We start from the raw sequence: 21,001 nt of genomic DNA, 5'->3' as shown, positions 1-21,001 counted from the left end.
ATTTAGTTAAAACTCTAAGAGCTCCATGACGGCACAAGTAATGTCCAGTGAGCAAAAACATTGTCTAGCTAAGCAAAATTATGATTCCTTTACAATGAATGATGATGAGCTTGTTCGTGATATGTATTCTCGTTTGAATCTAATTATCAATGAGCTCCATTCAATATGATTAACAAAGCTAGATGATGTGGACATCGTGAGGAAGATCATCTCCGTGCTACCACAAAAGAAATATGCAAGCATCATCACCATCCTTCACAACATGGAGGACTTGAGCACCATTACCCTGGGCATAGTCATTGGCAAGATAGTGGCATTTAAAATGTCATGTAAGATGGGTCAAGAAAAAGCCTCTTCATCGAGCAAAGGCAAAGCTCTTGCATGTAGCGAGAAAAAGAAGATGAAGGGCAAACAAGTTGAGACAAGCTCAAGCTCAAGCTGCTTAAGTGATGATGAAAAAGAAGATGATGATGATGATGATGAAGATTTAAGTGATGATGATCAATCTTCCTCCTCCACCTCTGACATTGATGAAGAATCAATCAAACTAATCAACAAGGTGGAGAAGATGATCCAAAGGCTCAATGTCAAGGGTGTGCCCATCCAAATCCAAGATCTCATTTTTACCAATTAAAGAAATGAGCAAAGAAAGAGAAGATGCTATGGATGCGGCGAGTTGGGGCACTTTGTAAAGTTTGTCCAAACAAGCCCACACCCAAGACAAAGAAGAAGGCATGCAAGAATCAAGCCCTCACATCAATAAGATCATGGGATGATTCTTTAAGTGAAGAAGAACACTATCATAAGAGGTAAGGGCGCAAGCACTCATCATCAAGCTCTTCTCGTATGTGCCTTATGGCATGAGGATAACATAAGCTCATCCTCTAGTGAGAGTGATAGTGATGATGAAATACCTTCTTATGAAGAAATTGTGCAACAAAATCTTAATTATGCTAAAGTTTGCACTAGTCAACAAAAGAAGCTCGAAAAGTTAAAAGAAAAGCTGGATAGTTCACAAGAAGCATACAAAACTTTGCTTGAACAATATGAGAACTTTGCTAAACTCAATGTTGAACTATCTACTAAAATTGAGCAACTTAAGGCTAGTGCAACAACAAATGCATGCACAGTCAATGATGAGCAACTTGTAAAGAAAAATGAAAGATTAAAAGAAAAGTTAGCTAGCTCACAAGATGCTTATAAAAGTTTGCTTGCTAAAATAGAAACCATGTGCAAACATTATGAGCTAACTAATAAAGTTGTTAATCTTGAAGCCTCTAGTACAATCCCCACCAAGGCATCTAAAAAGAAAAGTTCTATCTTAAACATGTCTAAAAAGAATGCCTCTACTTCTTGCAATGATTTATGTTTAGACTTATCTTTGTGCAACCAAGTTTGCGTTGAGAAAGTTGTTGTAGATACATGCACACAAGAGGTTGCAAAGGAGAATGAGCAACTCAAGCAAGAAGTAGCTCGCCTCACCAAGGATTTGACTCAAGTGAAAGGCAAGGCGAAGCAAGCCCAACTTCATCAAGATAACACCATTAAGGGAGTGAAGAAGCTTGATGAAGGACAAATCGTGGTTTGCTACATGTGCCACAAGGAAGGTCACAAGTCCTATGAGTGCAAGGTGAAGAATAGGGGCGGAGCAAAGAAGAAAGAGAAGAAGCAAATAAGCAAGCTCTCCAACACCTACACCAACAAGGTGGACAAGAAAGGCCTCCACGCCATACTTGTTAAAGAAGAAGAAAAATGACAAGGTGGTGGCCATCAAAGTGAACAAGCAAGCCAACAATGGGGTCAAACACTTTTGGGTGCCAAAGGAAATCATTTCCAACATGAAGAGCACCAAGAAGGTTTGGATCCCAAAAGGGAAGTGAGAAGTCTGATGGACAGCGGGGAATTTGGAGACTTGGCAAAGTATGGATGCATTTCATGGGGTGCATCATGATGGACAAAATCATTGCCAAGTGGGTTAGTGAATATTATGGATCCAAATTCCCCTTCACATGTTAGGTAACTAGATGTTATTGCTTTTAATTGGTACTTCCTTTAAGTAGTATTTCTTACAAATTGGTATCTTTAAGCATCTAGTTATTTTACATGCCTAGGTTTGCATTTGCATGCTTATATCTTTTGTTATGCATACACTAGGTATATCTTATGGTAGGCTTGCTCGGTTTCATACTTAACCCTTGGAGCAAACCTACATGATTTAAGATTGTTTAGGAGCATGACACATAGCTTGTCCTTTGATTGTTCATCTAGTATGTGCCAAAGTCCAAATTGTAGATAATTTCTCCCTGAATATCACCTTCAAAAATGATTCTCACATTCATGAGATGTCATCTTTCAAGTGGTACTATTGATTCTAAAATCAATGTGCATGACTTCTACAAGTATTTCATACTTGTGTGCATAAATTTAGGGGGAGGTTACTCTACAAGTTGGATGCTTTGAGACTAACACCTTTTCAAGCTTATCATGTATGTAGTAGTCTCATTGCAAGGAAAATGGAGTCCCCGGAGTTAAGCATCATACTTCAAATATCCACCACCTATTGCAAGTGGTAGAAATCAAATTGGTTTCCACATGTGGTATTTCTAAACCAATATCATCATGTTGATTTTATTTTGATATTTATATGCTTTCTCCATTCATTATATAGATTAAATTCCCTTGAGCAATAATTTGCTAAATATGCATATGCCTCGCTTTCTACCATATGTATGCATATATTTAGGGGGAGCTTAATCTATATAATATGAGAGTCAAATTTTATGACCTATTCCACTCTATACATAAAGGTTCACAAAGTTTGACCCTCCCTTGTGCTACTAATGTCTTCCTTTTCGGTGTTTGATTCCAAAGGGGGAGAATTTAAAGGATCAAAAGCAAGCCTTAATAATTTACAAGTGGTAATGGTCCGAGAAAGGGAGGATAGTGGATTATGGATTGCCTATGTAATGGAGAGAATTTATAGGAAGCAAGGCTTAAATCTATAATGCCTACATGGGGACATTGTGCAAGGGCAAGATAAGTTTTTATGTAGTATCATTTAGTCTTACAAGTAGTATCTTTTAGCATCATATAAATTTGCCCCTTGCATTGCATCCTAGCAAGTAGGTAGTTTTCAAAGTTTAAAATGTTATTATTTGCTTGCTTTGGTCAGTATTGTCATCAATCACCAAAAAAGGGGGAGATTGTAAGGAAAATGGACCCTTGGCCTATTTACTTTGGATTTTGGTGTTTGATGATCAACACAACCAATTTGGACTAATAAATTTGCAAGTGATTGTTTTGTAGTTCAATAGGATGCAAGACGTGACTTGGACAAAGGCGACGTGATGATCCGATGATCAACACCTCAAGTAAGACCTTAGGAGCACAAGAGAACGCCCAAGATATCAAGCAAAGTCCAAGCATGAAGATAGGAACCAAGCTGCACGCAAGATCGCGAAGAAACGAGCTCACAGCAGCGACCGGATGCTGGACCAGACGCTTACGAAAAGCGACCAGACGCTCTGATGAGAGGCTCAGCAACAGCAACAGCGACCGGACACTGGACCGGACGTTGGCGACAAACCGACCGGACGCAGGACAACAACGTCTGATCGAGTATAGAGAGGTTCCAGAGCAACGAACTTGTGACCGGACGCTGGTAGCATCCGATCAGTTGTTCGCGGCTCCAACGGTCAGGACGACCGGACGCGTCCGATCAGGACGACTCCAGCGTCCGGTCAGTAGCAGAAAAGCGGGATTTCATCCCCAACTGGCTACTTTCTCAGTGGGGCTTATAAATACAACCCCCAACCGACCATTTGAGGTGTGTGGAGCTGAGGAAACATATCAAGGATGTTGATACACCATTTTAGTGATCTCCACTTGCATAGGCTTAGTGTTTCATTAGGTGATTAGCGTAGGTGCTTTGTGAAGTGCTTAGGTTGATTAGACCACCGCTTATGCGCTTGCTCTAGGTTTTGTCCTAGTGTTTAGTGAAGTTTGCATACCTCTTACCACTCGGTGCTTGCGCACACCGTTGTTGTACATCGGAGGGGCTTGTAGTCTTGCGAGATCATATCAACCGTGTTTGTGGTGTGGTCGCCACCGTGTACCTGGATGGAACAAAGCCTGTGGCATTTCGGCCAGGAAGCTTGATAGTGAAGACGGCGGGGAGCATCCGGGAGAGGCTTGCCGGAAGGTACGTCGGAGACCCACTTGCGCAGTGGGGAAGGCCTAAGGCTATCCACGGAGTTACCTGACCGGGAGCTTGGCCCTTGCGAGGGATTACTTGCGAGGGGCTCCAACGAGGACTAGGGGGAAGCTTGCGCGCTTCTCGATACCTCAGTAAAAATACCGGAGTTCGTCGATGGGAGTTTGCATATCTCTACCTTGATCTTTATCTTTCGTATTTACATTGATTGTATTACTCCTTTTACGGTAGAGATAGCAACACACTAGCAAAACCGTAGTTGCACATTTAGATAGTTTATCTTTTGCATAGATTTTGCTAGGAGTAGAAAAAGAGGCCATAGTTTAGAGTTAGATTTTTAAGTTGCCTAATTCACCCCTCCCCCCTCTTAGGCGTCACGGTCCCCTTCACATTGTTCGACGCATGTTGTCATAACTCGTACGAATATGGGTTGTTGTTCTAACTCATATGATGATAGGTCGTGAGTCTGCGTCAGATGCAAGACACGGAGGGGCATGAGGGCATTTTAGGAACTAAAAAAAAGACGGACAGAAGAACCATTTTGCTCTTTTATATTTAGTGTACTGGTATACTATTTTTTAACTTAACTTGTGGTGGTCAGTGAGCTGCGACTGCTCTGCAATTAAATCTATGCAATTGTGTTCATCATTTCTATGGGTGCTATCAGTTCTATGGGGAATAGATGCAAGCCATTCGAATGACAAATAAAACGTGGACTACGCTATTTCATTTCTTTCTCCCTGATGATGATTTCATCTTCCTGATGAATGACAGCAGGTAGATAATATTTCTACCGTGTGGACACTTCTGAAGCTCAAAATGCTGGGTGACCACTAACAAAATGGAGAAGAGGGCGATTATCATACTATGCTTTGGATTCACATAAATAAACCTAACTTCCTGTTTTTGCTATGATGTGGAAGGAGTTACTGTTAGCTTCGGGCCTGTTAGCTTGAAGGAGTCTCTGTTACTTGTTGTCATCCTTTTTGGTGCACCTTGATCTTATGATCATGTTGATGGGCAGCAGGAAGTGTAACCAGAGCTAAGGCATAATTTTTTCCAATTTAATCATTGCATGATGAACTGCCACGTTATCTCAAAAATATGTTCAATAAAATAGATTCTAACTGAAACTCCTCACTTCAGTCATGCTTTTAATTAAACTCCTCACTTTAAACTGCAACACTGTACACTGTTTAACATCTGATGCGGTACTCACGAACTCAAATTTTTACAGAGTCATAATGGACCCAAAAGTTAGTATGATGTCAACTGTCTTTCACATCCTCTTGGTTGATATAATCATGTGTTTTTATGATGTTAGTTTTGAGTGATCTGCAAGTGTAGCTGCACAAATACTGAGTCTTTATTCTTTTGTTATCATTGATGGTCTAAAACTGCATGCTGGCTTTCATTCAACTAAGTGTGTGTAAATCTGATTCGCCTGTACGTACGTCAGTGGTTTGACTAATGTTGGCTGAGACTAATAACAACGGCACTGATGTTGGTGGCCACAACAGTCAGACTCTTGACGGTGCAAACAGATTAACATGCTAGGTAGGTTGCCTTAAAGTAAATCAGTTTAGCAATTTATGAACTAGTCATGCCTTATTGCAGTTTGCAGCATATTAATTAGAAATACTACTTGTTTCACTATCTTTTTATATCTTCGCTTTTGTGAATTTAATAGTAGTCAAGGAATGGATGTAGAGTTTCTTTATTGTTTGGTTGAACAACAAAATGTTTCCTTTTTTTCAAAATTTAAATTGCAATGACATTGATTCTATTATTCATGATGAACATGTGGATATCATATTTATATATGATATATGTAATGATAGATCTAGTTTAATCAATCTTGACACCAAGTGTTGTCTCCATTTGGTGAAACCAATTGTTCTACCTCTTATTAGATTTTAATCTAGCCTTGTGATATTTTATATGATTTTAGCTGCTATATGAATGAGTATAAAAATAAATTTAAGGAACTATATACTTCAATTTCTCTGTCATCTACCAGATTTGATGGTACATTACTAGCAGAGAAATTTATTTTTATGGCTATATAGGCTAATTTTTTTGACGGTTAAAATGCATTTTCCTGTATTCGTTGTTTGACAAGGATATAATTCTAGTCTTGACGTCCGGCAATGTCCTTGTCGACAAAAGAACCTATAAGGAAATCGGTGTACCAACAAACAATTTTTCTATCCCTTTCGCTTTTAATTCTGTCGGAATTTTCTGGTTGGTATAATGATAGGGAAATGACTTTTCCAATTTTCCTGTTGGGTTTTCAAATTTTCATGCCGGTTTCACACTGACAGGAGAAGTCTAGTTTACAGTAGTGTACCAAGAAACACATCAAGGAAATAGTACAAGAAACCTTGAGGAAAATATATTCCTTTGGGAACCGACATCCAATTACCATCCTAGACGGTATTTGTCTACCAGTTTACTAGCAAAATATATTATCCTAATGGTTTCCCCCCAACATGAATAGTATTCATAGAAAATCCATCTAGTTAAACTATCTTTCTGGATTGCACTTAACTCTATGGCCACTAAGACATATATGCTTTGTTCATGTAACGACGGCGCGATTGCGAGTGAGTCGTACAGACGCGACGACGGCGCGATGCGCAAGCGGATGGAGGGCAGGCTGTGCAGGCGCGCGCTGGAAACAGCCGTCGACGAAATCCTATCATGTCGGACATCCGGGCGCCAGCACATCCCAATATAAATATATACATATATCTATATGCGCGCGTGTGTGTGCCTATGCTGGAATGAAATTGGGTTATCTAATGGCACTCATTCATGGCTATGCATTTGTTGTTCTTAAAATTGGTTGTTGCTATGATTTCACTGTCATGAAATAGTCATTTGTGATTCCAAGGAAAATAACGCATTGCTGTGGGTCTACATTGATATTTTGTGGTCATTTAATTTCAAACACCCATTAATAGTGTGTGTTTGTGGATGTGTGAATAATATTTTGTGGCAGTTATCACCTCCAAGAATAGTTTTCCTGTGAGTTTGTCACCCCCACATAATGTTTTCCTGTGAGTTAAAACACCGCCACGAATTGTTTTCCTGTGAGCAGCACACCTCCATGCATGAAATATTTTCATGAGAGTATCTCAACGCCACGAGCTATTTTCGTGTGAGTTTCTCACTCTGATGAACTATTCTGAAAACCTGACGATATGCCTAATGTTTCATGTTGGTGACCGCCATAAAATATGTTCGTGACAGCTGACTGCCATGCAAGTTTTGATTTACCCTGGTGTTCGACTCATGAGGGTTATTGCATGAGAGTGGCCCATCATGAAACAATTTTGTGAGGGGATGAACAATTTTGTGACATTTGTTCATCCCTCACGAAATCTGCATTTTTTGGTAGTGAGGAAATCCCAACATAAGGTTACCCATCAACATAGTTGATGTGCACATGCTTATTGGTCCCTACAATTTCTATACAAAATTAGGGCTCCTTGTATACTTTTGCATCTTCTAATGTCATCTTAGAATTGGTGAATTAACAATTCTAGTGATATCTCAATCGTCCATGGACAAACTCCTCTCATTTTATCTAACTTTACTCTTTTCTATCTAATTTATTTTCAATCTCTGATACTGTTTGTATATTATTTGATCCTTCAGACCCTATGGACTGACAATAGTTAGGCATTTGAATCTGGTTATTACTAGTGGTTGTTTATTGATCTGTGAAAATGTATCAGTTAAATGGGAGGACACAGTACTATATTCCTATTCTTCCTCACTTTTTCTGTAGATATATGCTTATGCTGGTTGTCGAGGTTCTGCACAACATGGCAATTTTTCTCTTCAGTCTGCAGCAATATGGAAGGGCGATGCTTAGTGTTTAGTCACAAACCATGCATGTAATTGGCAACACTCCATGGTATATTAGTATTGGAATATTTAGCCACCAATTGCAAAATCAAACCTTTCTCTACCTCTCTCATTTGGAAAAAAGAATTCAAGAAATTAGTTGCTTTTTAAAAAAAAAGGGTCTTTCCATGGTTTTATTTACCAGATTACAGTATTTTTTTCTTTGAAGAAACCATCATCCATTATTTGTGCCCCTTTACCAAGAAAATCTCCTTTGTGAGGGTCAGTGAGTCATGAATATATTATTTCACCCGCACAACATGAAATGCTAAAAGTAGATGTTATTGACTAAATTAATATCGCGCGATAAGTGGTGACCAATGAGAATATGATTTTCCACATAGAGGAAATGTTATTGCATGCATATAGTTTCAATAGTTTGTCCCAAATTACTAGTTACCACTTACCACAATTAGAAGTTTGTAGAATTTATTTTTTTCTAATTGCTAACACCATACTTAACCATACACACGAGAATCTCCATTCTCCTAAGCAAACCCTTACTGCTTCTTGTACTCTTTCAAATTCTTTGAGGTCTCTTAATTGATGCCTCCATTGTACTTGCTTCAAACATATCTACTGAGGCAAGTTGGAGATTTCGCATACAGGTGAAATATAGAACATGTCATGTGGACAGCATGAGTACTTTTCATATGCAGATGTTCGAGATTGCTAGCCAAACAAAAATCCTGTATGCATTGGACAGCTCTTAGGCATCAGCATATTCTCAGAATACATATACGGTTAAACTTGTCGAAGAAAGAATTTACCAATTGACCTAGTTGATGTGCACATTCTTAGCAGTCCTTGCAATTGTGCAATACAAAATTGGGTTGTCCTTTACTTTTGCAACTTTTGAAGGGTTAAAGAGAATCGGTTGACCAGTTCATGTAGTGAGGCTGCAATGTGATCCCCATTGTTCCTCCTCCTGTGAGTTGCTCATGCTGATTTATTAAGGTACTGCACCATGCTTTGCTCTTCCTTCAACAAGTGCATCGAGAAGCAATGAGAGGAAGCAATCTAATTTTACGTACAAAGGTTGTACACAACCAATCTACGATAACTGCCATTCATGCTACTTAGATATGCCTCACCTGTCCTCCACTGGGCATCGAATGAGGAATACAGTGGAGACTGATTGAGCCGGTCAAGTATTGGTTGACAATATACTTTGTCACCAGTTCGAACTTATACTTTTTGTACATATATCCTCCCCCAATCCAACTTTTTTATCGCAAAGGATTTTCATTTGGTTTGGATTTACAACCATCCAACAGTTGTTCCCCCCAAACCTCCTGCACAATGTTAAACATACAATGGGAGACCATTAACTGAAATGATGTCCCTGGTAACCAAGAAACTATGTTTGTCCACATAGAAGAAATGTGATTATTACATAGAGTTCATAGCTTATTTCCAATTACTAGTACAACGATCAGAAGTAATATGGATTTTATAGTTCCATATTATTCACATCACAGCTAAGCCAACCAACAAAAGTCCCCATGTTTAAAACAGATCCTTGCTGCTGGTGATACTCTTTCAAATTCCTTGAGCATTCTTGATGCATCTAAAGCAGAATTCCTATTTCCTTTGAACTTTTCCACTGTGGCCATTTGTAGATTTCTTGCATAGAGTAGAACATGTTTGATAAAGTGCATGTCATTTGGAGAGCATGAGATACTTTTCATATGTAGACGTTCCAGATTTTTCACCAAACTACAATTCGGCAATGTGCTGAGAAAGTTTTCAGCAAATGCATCCACTTCCCTATTGATTTCATGTCGAGAATTGTCCTGTATGCAAAAAGTTTTTAATGGACAACAGATCAATATATTTTGATGAACTTTACATACAATATCACTGAGTGGTGATAAGATAGTATGAACACTCAACAAGATATTAGCATACCGTAATTTCAAGAACGTGAAGGAAGGGAGCTTGATGAAGCAGAGAAATAGTTGATAGCACAGTTGAAGCTTCATAAAAATGTGTATGAAGTTTCAAAAACCTTAGATTCTCAAATATGCATGAAAGAGCTAGCTGTACAGTAAGTCCATTGACCTGCAGAGAATAAATAGTTTTTTTTAGTTTGTAACACATATGCTGCACATTATCAAAGACTATGTGGTATCAGATTCTAAAGCAACAATATATGAGATATAAATATCACAGTTACACGCAAAAGAAAATCTGAGACGTAATAGATTGGTATGGCGCAGCTCGATCAGTTGTTCTTGGATTAATTCTTCTGTGGACATCATGGAAGAAACATGTGTAGCTCAATATACACACAAACTTATAAAAGAGGGACCAACATCTTGAATTGCATTGCAATTAATAAATAACTACTGGCAATCATGTCCACAGAATATGAGCTAAAGATTAACAATTAATATTACGATTGTTTTTTACCTTTACTGATTTCTATGCCTTCTGAAAAAATGGTCGTTTCATAATAATATGTATTTAGGTCGTCGATTGTGGCACCCTATAATAGTTGGGAGGAAATTGTGCACAGCTTATAATTGCAACCATGCTGTAATAACCAACACCAATAATAAAATATGAGAGAACTAATTAATCTTGTGTACCAACGACGAAGCTGTTGTAGGAAATTTTAGTTAGCACACAGGTTTGGTCTATATCACCTATAATATGAAATATTATAGAACATATATATAGTACTGGTGCTCATAGGATTGGAATGATTGAGTTCAACAATAATCTTATACCTTTTACAATGGTGTGTCATCTCATATGTACAATGGTCATAACAATCAAGGATGTAGCAATAGTTGAGGCATGTTTTCATATGGTTTGGCGAGATTAGTGGGTTATGCCAATTACTTCTAATCTGCACAATTACATATTATTTAGTGTGACCTGGATATAGCTGAGGGTATTTTTTGTGCAATTTGGACATTTTCTCAAGAGTGAAACAAAATTGGCCACAAACACCTGACTAACAAATAATTTCCAGGAACACTATAGCATATGAAAATATGAATATACCAACACCGTTAACCATTTCATAATATGATATACTACTAAATTCAGGGATTACCAGTTAATTTCTACTGATTAGCTAGTTTGATTGTAGTTTGGAAGGTTGAAATGGTAGATATATATATATGGCTGCGCAAATTTAAACTTCAAACTTGGGTCATTAGGTTATGAATAACTTTGAGACATAAAAAAAGTACATATTAGAAAATGAACATGTGTCTTCTATATTTGATTAGAGTTCAACAGAATGTATTCAGGTTTTTAAAAAAATTATATACTCACTCTGTCCTTTGTATATGTATTAAAAATTGTATCTAAGAATTTAGGTGACAGAAGTACAATTTTCCATTATATAGGTGCTCAAATTCAGTAGGTATATGTCTTGTTACTTGACATTTATCATGGAATGTCCGTTAATCCAAGGATGACACACATCTGTACAGTGGGAATTAAATTGATTAGGAAACAATATAAGGGTATATGTGTTTTTTGTACTGTCAATATTTCTTAATATTTTTAGGCTACCCTATATTCCCAGATGGAGAGAGTATCATATATAATAGTTATGGGTTTATTTCTAATAGACTACAAGAGTGCTGGATATTAAAGGGAAGCAATAACAATTTTTTGGTAAAGAAAGTTTTTATTACTTTTTGAAGAGCAATACATCGAGTTGATACAAAGCTTTGAAAAAAACTACTTCCGACCTCTGCTTTTCAAGCACACAACCACGAAAGAGCAATAACATTATATAGGGTGCACAACTAATATTGACTAAAATTATACCTATTGGTATCATGCATTTCAAGGAACCTGCCGTTGGAAACAAAACTATGACCGGCTGATTGGTACTACTACATTAGAGCGGCACTTCTTCCAACACGTTACATCTTTCTGGATGTAAAATCCATGTGTCCTTAGAATTGCTGTTACTATGTTTTTATCATTTTCATGAATATCATGGGCTTACAAGGGAATTGTCCACCACAAATATAGGGATAGGCAAAGCCCCATGTTTATTTTTTTCTGGATTATGTCAAAATATGAAGGCATACACGCATGTAAAGTCATATGAAACTTATGTTCAATTGAACTTGCATTTACGTGGACAAGCTCTCATCTCATATCCAATTATTTAAGTCATATTCTTTCACAAGCAGTGCCATGACTAATCATGTCAGTACGCTTAACAGACCTTGTACGATTAAAAAAAAAAACAAACCAGCCTCCACCGGTGACCCAGTCCACTAAACTGCCTACACAAAAAGCAAAATTAACTTTGGACATTAGAAGTTCAGTTTTGCCTAGGTCTAAGTCAGATTTGGAGGGGGGGAACCCCTAGATCTTCCTAGAATGCATACATTCCATGTCATAACAACGGATCCCAACTCGCAAGCTACAGCGAAAGCATAGAAGAAGCAAATAAGGCATAATTCATTATGGAACTTTGTCATGACCTACAGTTGTTCTAAAATGCATACTGATCCTAGTAGAGAACAGACCTTTCATCCGAGGCTAAAATGGGCTCTAGTCCCGACATTTTTTGCGCCCAGGACTAGAGAGACCTTTAGTCCCGGTTGGTGTCTCCAACCGGGACTAAAGGTCCCTGCCCAACGGCTACTGCGCTCGGCACAGTGGCAGGGGACCTTTAGTCCCGGTTGGAGACACCAACCGGGACTAAAGGTGGACCTTTACTCCCGGTTGGAGCCACCAACCGGGACTAAAAGTCCTCAACCTTTAGTCCCGGTTGGTAACACCAACCGAGACTAAAGGTAGACCCTTTAGTCCCGGTTGGTAACACCAACCCGGACTAAAGGACCCTTTAGTCCCGGTTGGAGCCACCAACCGGGACTAAAGGTCCCCCGGTGGGTTAGTTCAAAAGGGAAGCATCCCATCTATTGTCAGATGTGTTGTGTAGGTGGGGTGGTAAGCTACGCGCGAGGCAATGTATGAGGTCTTGGGTTCGAATCTCATGGGACGCAGCGGTGGGAGGTATTATTTTTTTTAAAGCTGGGAGGACCTTTAGTCCCGGTTGGTGTTACCCACCGGGACTAAAGGTCCCCCTTTTATTCCCGGTTCCTGACCCGGGACTAAAGGACCCCCTTTAGTCCCGGATGCTTACTCCCGGGTGGGGAACCGGGACTAAAGAGGGTTCCCCACCGGGAGTAAAGCCCGTCTCTGTATCAGTGTGAATGGATTAAAATGGATACTGAAAGAATGCAAACATGTATATACATACACAGACACTACAACAAAAAAAAGATTTTAGAAGACAACCTCTCCGATTAATAGAGATGGACACATCTAGGGACCGATTTTTTGTTGTTTTTTTTTTTTTGAAAATTATTGTCAGAGGCGATCAAGAAATTATTTATTAGAGGTATTGGTTTGTCCATTTCTAAAAATAAAAACACCCGACTATAAAATCTTCTACTCCTGATATATGCTCGCACCTGAAACGTAGCACAGTCAAAGTTGCCGATCTCAAGCTCCCTGACGCTAGAAAGGGCAGTGACCATGCTCCCGTAGTCCCTCGGCTCCTGGGCGTTCAGCGTGATGTTGGCGTAGTCTAGCTTGGGCAGGTTCCCCAGCTCCCAGGAGCCAGCGCCGGCCATCGTCAGGCGCAGCTCCAGCCACCGGAGGTTGGGCGCCTGAATGATCCACGCGCCTGGGATGGCCCCGCCGGTGGCGCCATGCTCGAAGCCGATGTTAGCCAGGCGGAGCTTCTCCAGCGTGGGCGTGGCTGCCGAGATCATGGCCTCCAGCCGCTCCCACCCCTTCTCTCCGGAGAACAGGACGTAGTCGAGGTCCAGCGCGGTCAGGCCGCGGAACCCGGCGAAGGCGGGTGGCGGTGGCGGCAGCACGCAAGTGACCAGCTTGAGGTCGGCCAGCGCCCCGGGGTTGCAGGCGAAGAGCGACGGGAGCGCGGTCATGTTCAGCGCCATGGACAGCGACCGCGGGCTCTTGCCTGCAACGGTGCGCACCCAGCCATCGGCGCGGTCGAACAGGCTCAGCGGGATACCGCGGATGCTGACGCCGCGGACAGGGGCCGCGCACCGCTCCAGGAATCCCGCCGCGGACTCCCAGTCGCGGACGCGGTCGTCAAGGTCGATCTCGAGGTCGGGGACGGACTCCCAGCGGCTGCTCCACGCCTGCGACAGCACCGACGTGCGGACCACGTCGCCGGCCGGGAGGCCAGCGAGGAGCTTGTAGAGGACGTCGGACGGGAGGTCGTCAAGCTGGCGCACGGCCGGCGCTGGCAGCGGCTGAGCGTGTGAGTCGCCAGTGGGCAGCATCTTGGCTTGGGTTTGGCTGGAGAGTGTGTGAATTCTCGCTCGCCGTAGCCGATTGGGGAACGAATGGGGGGAGCACTTGAGAGGCACCTCGATCGGCTGATATGATGACCTAAAGCTTCCGATTTTACCAAGCTAGCAACAATTAAAAGCGATAGAGTAGTGCCAAATTTTCCAGCAAAACTCACAACGGCAACTGTCAGTTACCCCGCGACTAGCTGTTTTATTTGAATTCTTCTAGTTGGAGTATGGCTGTAGCCTGTACGAGAGTTTGCTGGCACTTTTTCTCCGGCACCGCGCCGCGCTTTATTTGTAGATGGAAACATGGACTTGGAGCACTACGCTCTGGCCGCCCAAGTGACGACTGGGTGTGAAATATGCCCCAAGTAGAAGAAGGTGTTATCCTGATTTGCTGTAGCAGTAGTACTGGGGCCAGAGCTTCTCAAATGCCAAGTTACCAACCGTGTCCATAATTTTCAAAAAAAAAAAAGGTGTCCATTATAGCTGAGTATTTCTTTTTTAATAAAAATGAAAAATATTTACTTTATTCTAAATTATAAAATGTTTTAGCTTTTATTTCTAGATACATTGTTTTTGCTATATATCTAGACATAATGTGTATCTATGTGCATAGCAAAAGCTACGTACCCGAAAAGCAAAAGCTATAATCCTCGTCAGATGTTCTGTGGTATATTTTAGGTTGTTTCAATAGTATCTATGTGATGTCATGTGTATTTTTTATTCTGCTCTTTTTTATGTGATGTTTAATTTGTATTACTTATTTACTTCTGATTATTGTTTACTTTAATATTTCATTTTTCTTTCATACTTCCATTTATCTATTCTACTATTACTTGAGTTTTTCCTTTGTCCACTTTTTTTATTTGTTTTCCCCGTTACTAATCGTTTTTTTTTTTCATGTTTCATGAAATTTCCTATGGTACATTTTAGTATAGAATATTATTCTTGTGATGGTTGGATACTTTTTTATTGGACTTTAAATGGACTTATGTATTTATTAATAATACAATTTCACAACTATCACAAACATCTATTAGATGTGTTGGAGAGTGATATCTGGGAAGCAACAAGTCATGTCTTCGAATCCGGCCACAGCACTAGTTTTATTTATTTCTCTTTTATTTATATGCATTGACCTGTAGCGGAAACGGCCCATGTCCTGGGAAGCCGAGATGGGCCGGAAGCACCACACATGCCAGCAGGAAGCCGAGCTGGGCTAGAAGCGCGTAGGCGGTAACACGGGCCAGGTCGTGGGAACACGGGCTAGGTCATTGAAAGCCATGCTAGGCCATAAGTGTGCACACGCGCGGCCCAATTAAGCAGATCGTAGGCGCAATGAGAAATAAAGAGGTCGCATTTGTGGGCATTTTTTTATTTTATCCCCAGGAAAAAATCTTTTAATTTTTATCATAGAGTAACATGGCACCACGGATATAGGGACGCCTCAAATATTGGTGTGCATCACTATTCATGTGTTCTTCAATTTTTGGGTTGATGGGGTCAAAGGCCATTCCAGGCTGTCTATCGTGTGATCCAATGGCTCTGAGATGTTTTTTCTCCTTCCTCTGATCTCTAGGCGTAGCGGCCGAAATATGGCGCCACGTGTGGTCAGCTCTTGATGGCCATCTACGAGCCACGAGAAGATGCGCCACATAGTTCTGCAGGATTGCGGCACGACAAGGAGTTGACCTAGGGAGATCTCCTCAACGAAGACACGGTGCCGGCAATGGCTCATGGAGCCTTCTAGCGGTTAGTGTACTTTAGAGCCGAACAAGCTGGTGCGAGGGAAAGGTGATGCGGGGGATTTCACAATCTTCTCGTCGTAGGATCGAAGGAAGGGGATAACTTGATCCATGCAACCTGACGAACCGATGGCACCAACAGCTACTCTTGCAGCCACCTATGACAAATGATTTCGCCCAACCACACACAATGGATCGATGTTTACCTAAAACACACAAAGGTAGATACAAGCTCTTGCAAATCACAAGGATACACAAGAACAAGTGGAAGAGAAAACTCCCAATCCTCAAGGGGGCAGCTATGGCACAACCCTAAGGACAAGAGCACTTGGCTTCTCTGTTTTTCTGAGTCAAAATTAATGGTTAGGGTTTCAGGGAGGAGTGGGGGTGCTATTTATACTAGGAAGTTGGGCTGAATGGGTTGATTTTTGGCCCAGTTCGACAGCAACAGATTTCTGGACTAGTGTTCACTAAAACAGGGATAACTCAGCCTACAGAGCTCCAAACGACGTGCTGTCAGTTGCATATGAAAGTAGACTTCACCATCTTTCCATCCATGTATAACACTTGGGTTGGAACCATTGAGATCGGTACAGAATTCACCATAAATTTGGAAGTCAAAATTTGGACAGCAACCGTCATCTTCAACATGCTTTCTTTGGACGCTAAGTGGCCTATCCATCCATGGAGTATTCTTCAAACCTAAGTACAAGCATTGCACCTCTATTAGGTAGTAAATCATTCTTAGTAGATGCATGCTCATAATCAATAAGGAGTGAATTCACCTTATGTTGTAGTCGTTGTGCTCTCGCCCGAGTCATTGGAGCCTTGTAGACATTGTTGGCTTGTTCATCACATGGTTGTGTACTATCATGGTGGATGTCCTCATAATCCTCCCCTTCTTGAGAAAGAGTCGGCCACGGCTCGAATCCCTCGGGGCCAAAGAAAGGAGACAAATCATCAACATTGAATGTGTTGCTCACAGCATAATCATTCCCCGGAGTTCTATCTTGAAGGCATTGTCATTTATCCTTTCAATGACCTTGAATGGCTCATCTCCATGGGGCAACAGCTTGGAATGTCGTTTCTCTGGAAACCTGTCCTTTCGGAGATACACCCACACAAAATCTCTAGCCTCAAAGATCATCTTTTGTGATTCTTATTTGCCTTCGCAACATAGTACTCAGATTTCTTCTCAATCTCTTGCTTGGTCTTCAAGTGGATTTGCTTCACGTATTCAGCCCTCTTGGAGACCTCCATATTTGCATGCTCTTGGAGGGGAAGTGGCAGCAAGTCAAATGGTGTAATTGGTTTGAAACCATACACAACCTCAAATGGGCAAATTTAGGTTGTGGAGTGCACTGCCCGATTGTATGCAAACTCAACATGTGGCAAGCATTCTTCCCACTCCCTTAAATTCTTCTTGATCATTGTCCGCAGCAGCATGGAAAGTGTGCGATTCACCACCTCCGTTTGTCCATCAGATTGTGTATGACAAGTTGTTGAAAACAACAACTTCGTTCCAAGCTTGGCCCACAAAGTCTTCCAAAAATAGCTCATGAACTTCATATCACGGTCTAAAACAATGGTTCCTGGAACTCCATGTAGTCTCACAACTTCCCTAAAAAACAAGTCAGCTACATGCAACGCATCGTTGCTCTTATGATAAGGAATAACATGTGCCATTATAGAGAACCTAAAAACAACAACAAAAATTGAATCTCTCCCCTTCTTTGTTATTAGCAACCCCAAAATAAAATCCATGCTTATGTCTTCCCAAGGAGCATTTGGGGTGGGGAGTGGGGTGTACAAACCATGGGGTTTCAGTTTTGATTTAGCCTTGTGACAAGTGGTGCATCGTTGTACCAACCTCTCCACACCACGCCTCATTTTAGGCCAATAGAAGTGATCACTCAGCATCAAGCAAGTCTTTTCCCTCCCAAAGTGGGCCATCAATCCTCCCATGTGTGATTCCTGCAATAAAAGCAAACGAATAGACGAATCTAGAACACACAATTTGTTAGCTCAAAACAAGAAACCATCATGCAAATTGTACTTGTCCTATCCTTTTTCTTCTTGGCATTTCAAGTATGGTTCTGCAAAAACAAGGTCAGTGGCATATAGTTCCTTTATAGCTTCTAATCCCAAAACCTTGACCTCCAATTGATTAAGCAAAACACTCTTTCTAGACAAAGCATCAGCAACAACATTTTCTTTCCCTTTCTTATACTTGACAATGTAAGGGAAAGACTCAATGAACTCAACCCACTTGGCATACCTACGGTTCAATTTTGCATGGCCTTTTAGACATTTTAGAGCCTCATGATTAGAATGAATGATGAATTCTTTTGGCCAAAGGTAATGTTGCCACGTTTCAAGCACACAAACTAGAGCGTACAACTCCTTGTCATAAACAGGATAGTTCAATTGAGCTCCGCCTAGTTTCTCACTAAAGTATGCTATGGGTTTTCCTTCTTCCATTAAGACAGCGCCTATGCCTATCCCACTAGCATCACATTCAATATCAAAAGATTTATTAAAATCAGGCAATGCAAGCAAAGGGGCTCAAGTTAAACATTTCTTTAGCTCTTGAAAAGCATTTTCTTGTGACTCACACCATACAAATTCAACTCCTTTCTTTGTTAGCTCATTTAATGGGGCTACAATGGTGCTGACATTTTTCACAAAGCATCGGTAGAAACCAGCAAGGCCATGGAAACTTCTCACTTGGCTCACATTGACAAGAGTTGGCCAATTCTTGATGGCCTCAACCTTGGATTCATCCACCTCTACAGCCTGTCCAGAAACAACAAAGACCCAAAAACACAACCTTGTTGGTGCAAAAGGTGCAGTTCTCTAGGTTAGCATACAATTTTTTAGTTCTAAGCACCTCTAACACCATTTTGATAGTGCTCAACATGCTTCCTCCATGGTGTGGTTGTATATCAAGATGTCCATCAAAATAAACCACCACAAATTTTCCAATGAAAGTGTAACACCCCTAGGGTTACAGGACCTAGTTAGCATTGAGGTTAAAGGCCTAATAAACCCTAGCGTATGCATTTTCTAGGATTTTAAAATAAATTCTCACATGAAATGATAAGGTGAACCTAGTGTGACTTACTTTTATGAATAAAAGAATCAAATAAGTGTTGCTAATCAATTTTTCTTTGGTACTTAAAAGCTTTTAAATAATCTTGGGAACAAAAGTTGTTTAGGGTTTGTTTTGGAAAAGTATGAAGAAAGTGCTTAAAATGCTTGATAGCAATTCTAGCCAATAAATAGTGAGTGGCTTGTCCTATTTGATTAAGCATGAAAAACAATTTTTATAAACAAAAATAAAATATAACTTGTATTTAGTACTTAAATAAAATTTGAAGTACAAGTTTAGTAGATGAAAATGCAACTTTTGTTTTGGTGAATAGATGTTGTTCAATAGTATTTTTGATAGCTCGAGAATTGAATGTGGAATTCAATTTGAGCTTCTAGAACTAAAATGACCTGTCTGAAAACCTAATGATGATGTCGTTTCAGTATTTAAATGTTGATTAAATTTCTTAAACACTAGATCCATGTTTTTGTACTGTTGGTTGCACCATAACGAGTACCTTGACATGGTGTAGTTCATGGACTAGTTTGGTTTTGCGTTGGCGTTGCAAAAATGCCCGAACTTCGTTGAAACGAGCTGTAGACCATGTTGGTTAGCGCTCAGTTCACGAAACAACGTTCAACAGTGATGAACTCATGTTGGCCATCCTTTTATCTCCCTCTCTGGTTGCTCTTTGTTCATGATAATTGCTTTGTTAAGTCGTTGTTAGTATCAGCTTAGGGTTAGTGGAATTGGTTGAACCCGGTTCGTGTATGATCACAGCCTTTCTTCGCTTTAAAATTGTGTGGCAACATGTTTTCGGATCGCTCGGCCTAGAGTGCTAGCGGGTCACCTACGTTCTGGTGCTCATCAGGACACGCTTGGCCAAGCCACGTGCCGTGCATGCCACGCGCTAGTGGGCTAGGCTACCCTTGGCTCGGCCGTGGACTGGCCGTCGCTAGCCGTAGCGCTCGATGTTGGCCGCAGGCTGCCTACATGGCAGCCAATGGCCCTGCCCCTCGCCGCTCGCCCTGTCGTGGCCGGCGCCCCATCCTCACTGCACTATTGCTGCCGCTGTCCTCCCTGCCTCATGCTGTGACATTGCCTGCTATCATATTCGCCACCACACGCATGGCCTTGCCCCCGCTGCCGATGATGTTGCCTCGCCATTTATGGCACTGCGGCCGCACATGCCGTGTCTGGCCATGGACATGCACGTTTTGTCCATAACTGCTGCATGTGTGATGCATTGATGGTTCTGCCCATGTTCCACCAAGGCAAAGGACAAGTCGAGCTCTGACCTACCCCCTCCCTCTCTGCCATCTCGACCGGCGGACCCCGCTCACCAATTCAGCTTAGAGAGGTCACCTCGACTCGATTCATCACGTCTCATGCTCCGCCATTAAGTCGCCTATTCACCCATCCCCACCCTGCCATGAATCACGCCCGACCAACCTCCAATTTGGGTGTTTCCTCGCCACCAGGCCGATAAGGCCATGATCGGCAAGTGCCAATGGCAGCCCTCCAGCCAACCATCTAGAGCCAATCGACTACACTACTAGCTTAGCCTAGAACTCCTCTTCCTTCTGTGCCCCTTAGCCTTACCGCTACGACCACCCCGTGGCCGCTGACACGACCGTGTCCACCGTGGTACGCCGCCGCTCCGTTCGATCGCACGTGGCCAGCCCTGCTCAAGTAGTCTTCGACCAAACCATCACAT

At 41.4% G+C, this 21,001-nt stretch overlaps 1 protein-coding gene across 1 annotated transcript; it reads right to left on the bottom strand.

The window, feature by feature from the left end:
• Positions 1 to 13,279: 13,279 nt before the first annotated feature.
• LOC136548355 (F-box/FBD/LRR-repeat protein At3g52680-like) lies at positions 13,280 to 14,433 on the bottom strand. Its single transcript, XM_066539916.1, has 2 exons — positions 13,591 to 14,433; positions 13,280 to 13,315 (listed from the first exon to the last, which is right to left on the bottom strand). The coding sequence occupies exons 1-2, from the start codon at positions 14,431 to 14,433 to the stop codon at positions 13,280 to 13,282; spliced, it is 879 nt and encodes a 292-aa protein (XP_066396013.1).
• Positions 14,434 to 21,001: the final 6,568 nt, after the last annotated feature.

Source organism: Miscanthus floridulus, chromosome 4 (assembly GCF_019320115.1).
Source record: "Miscanthus floridulus cultivar M001 chromosome 4, ASM1932011v1, whole genome shotgun sequence".
Classification (NCBI taxonomy): Eukaryota; Viridiplantae; Streptophyta; class Magnoliopsida; order Poales; family Poaceae; genus Miscanthus; species Miscanthus floridulus.
Note: the sequence above shows the minus strand (reverse complement) of the source record. Positions and strands in the feature narration are given on the sequence as shown.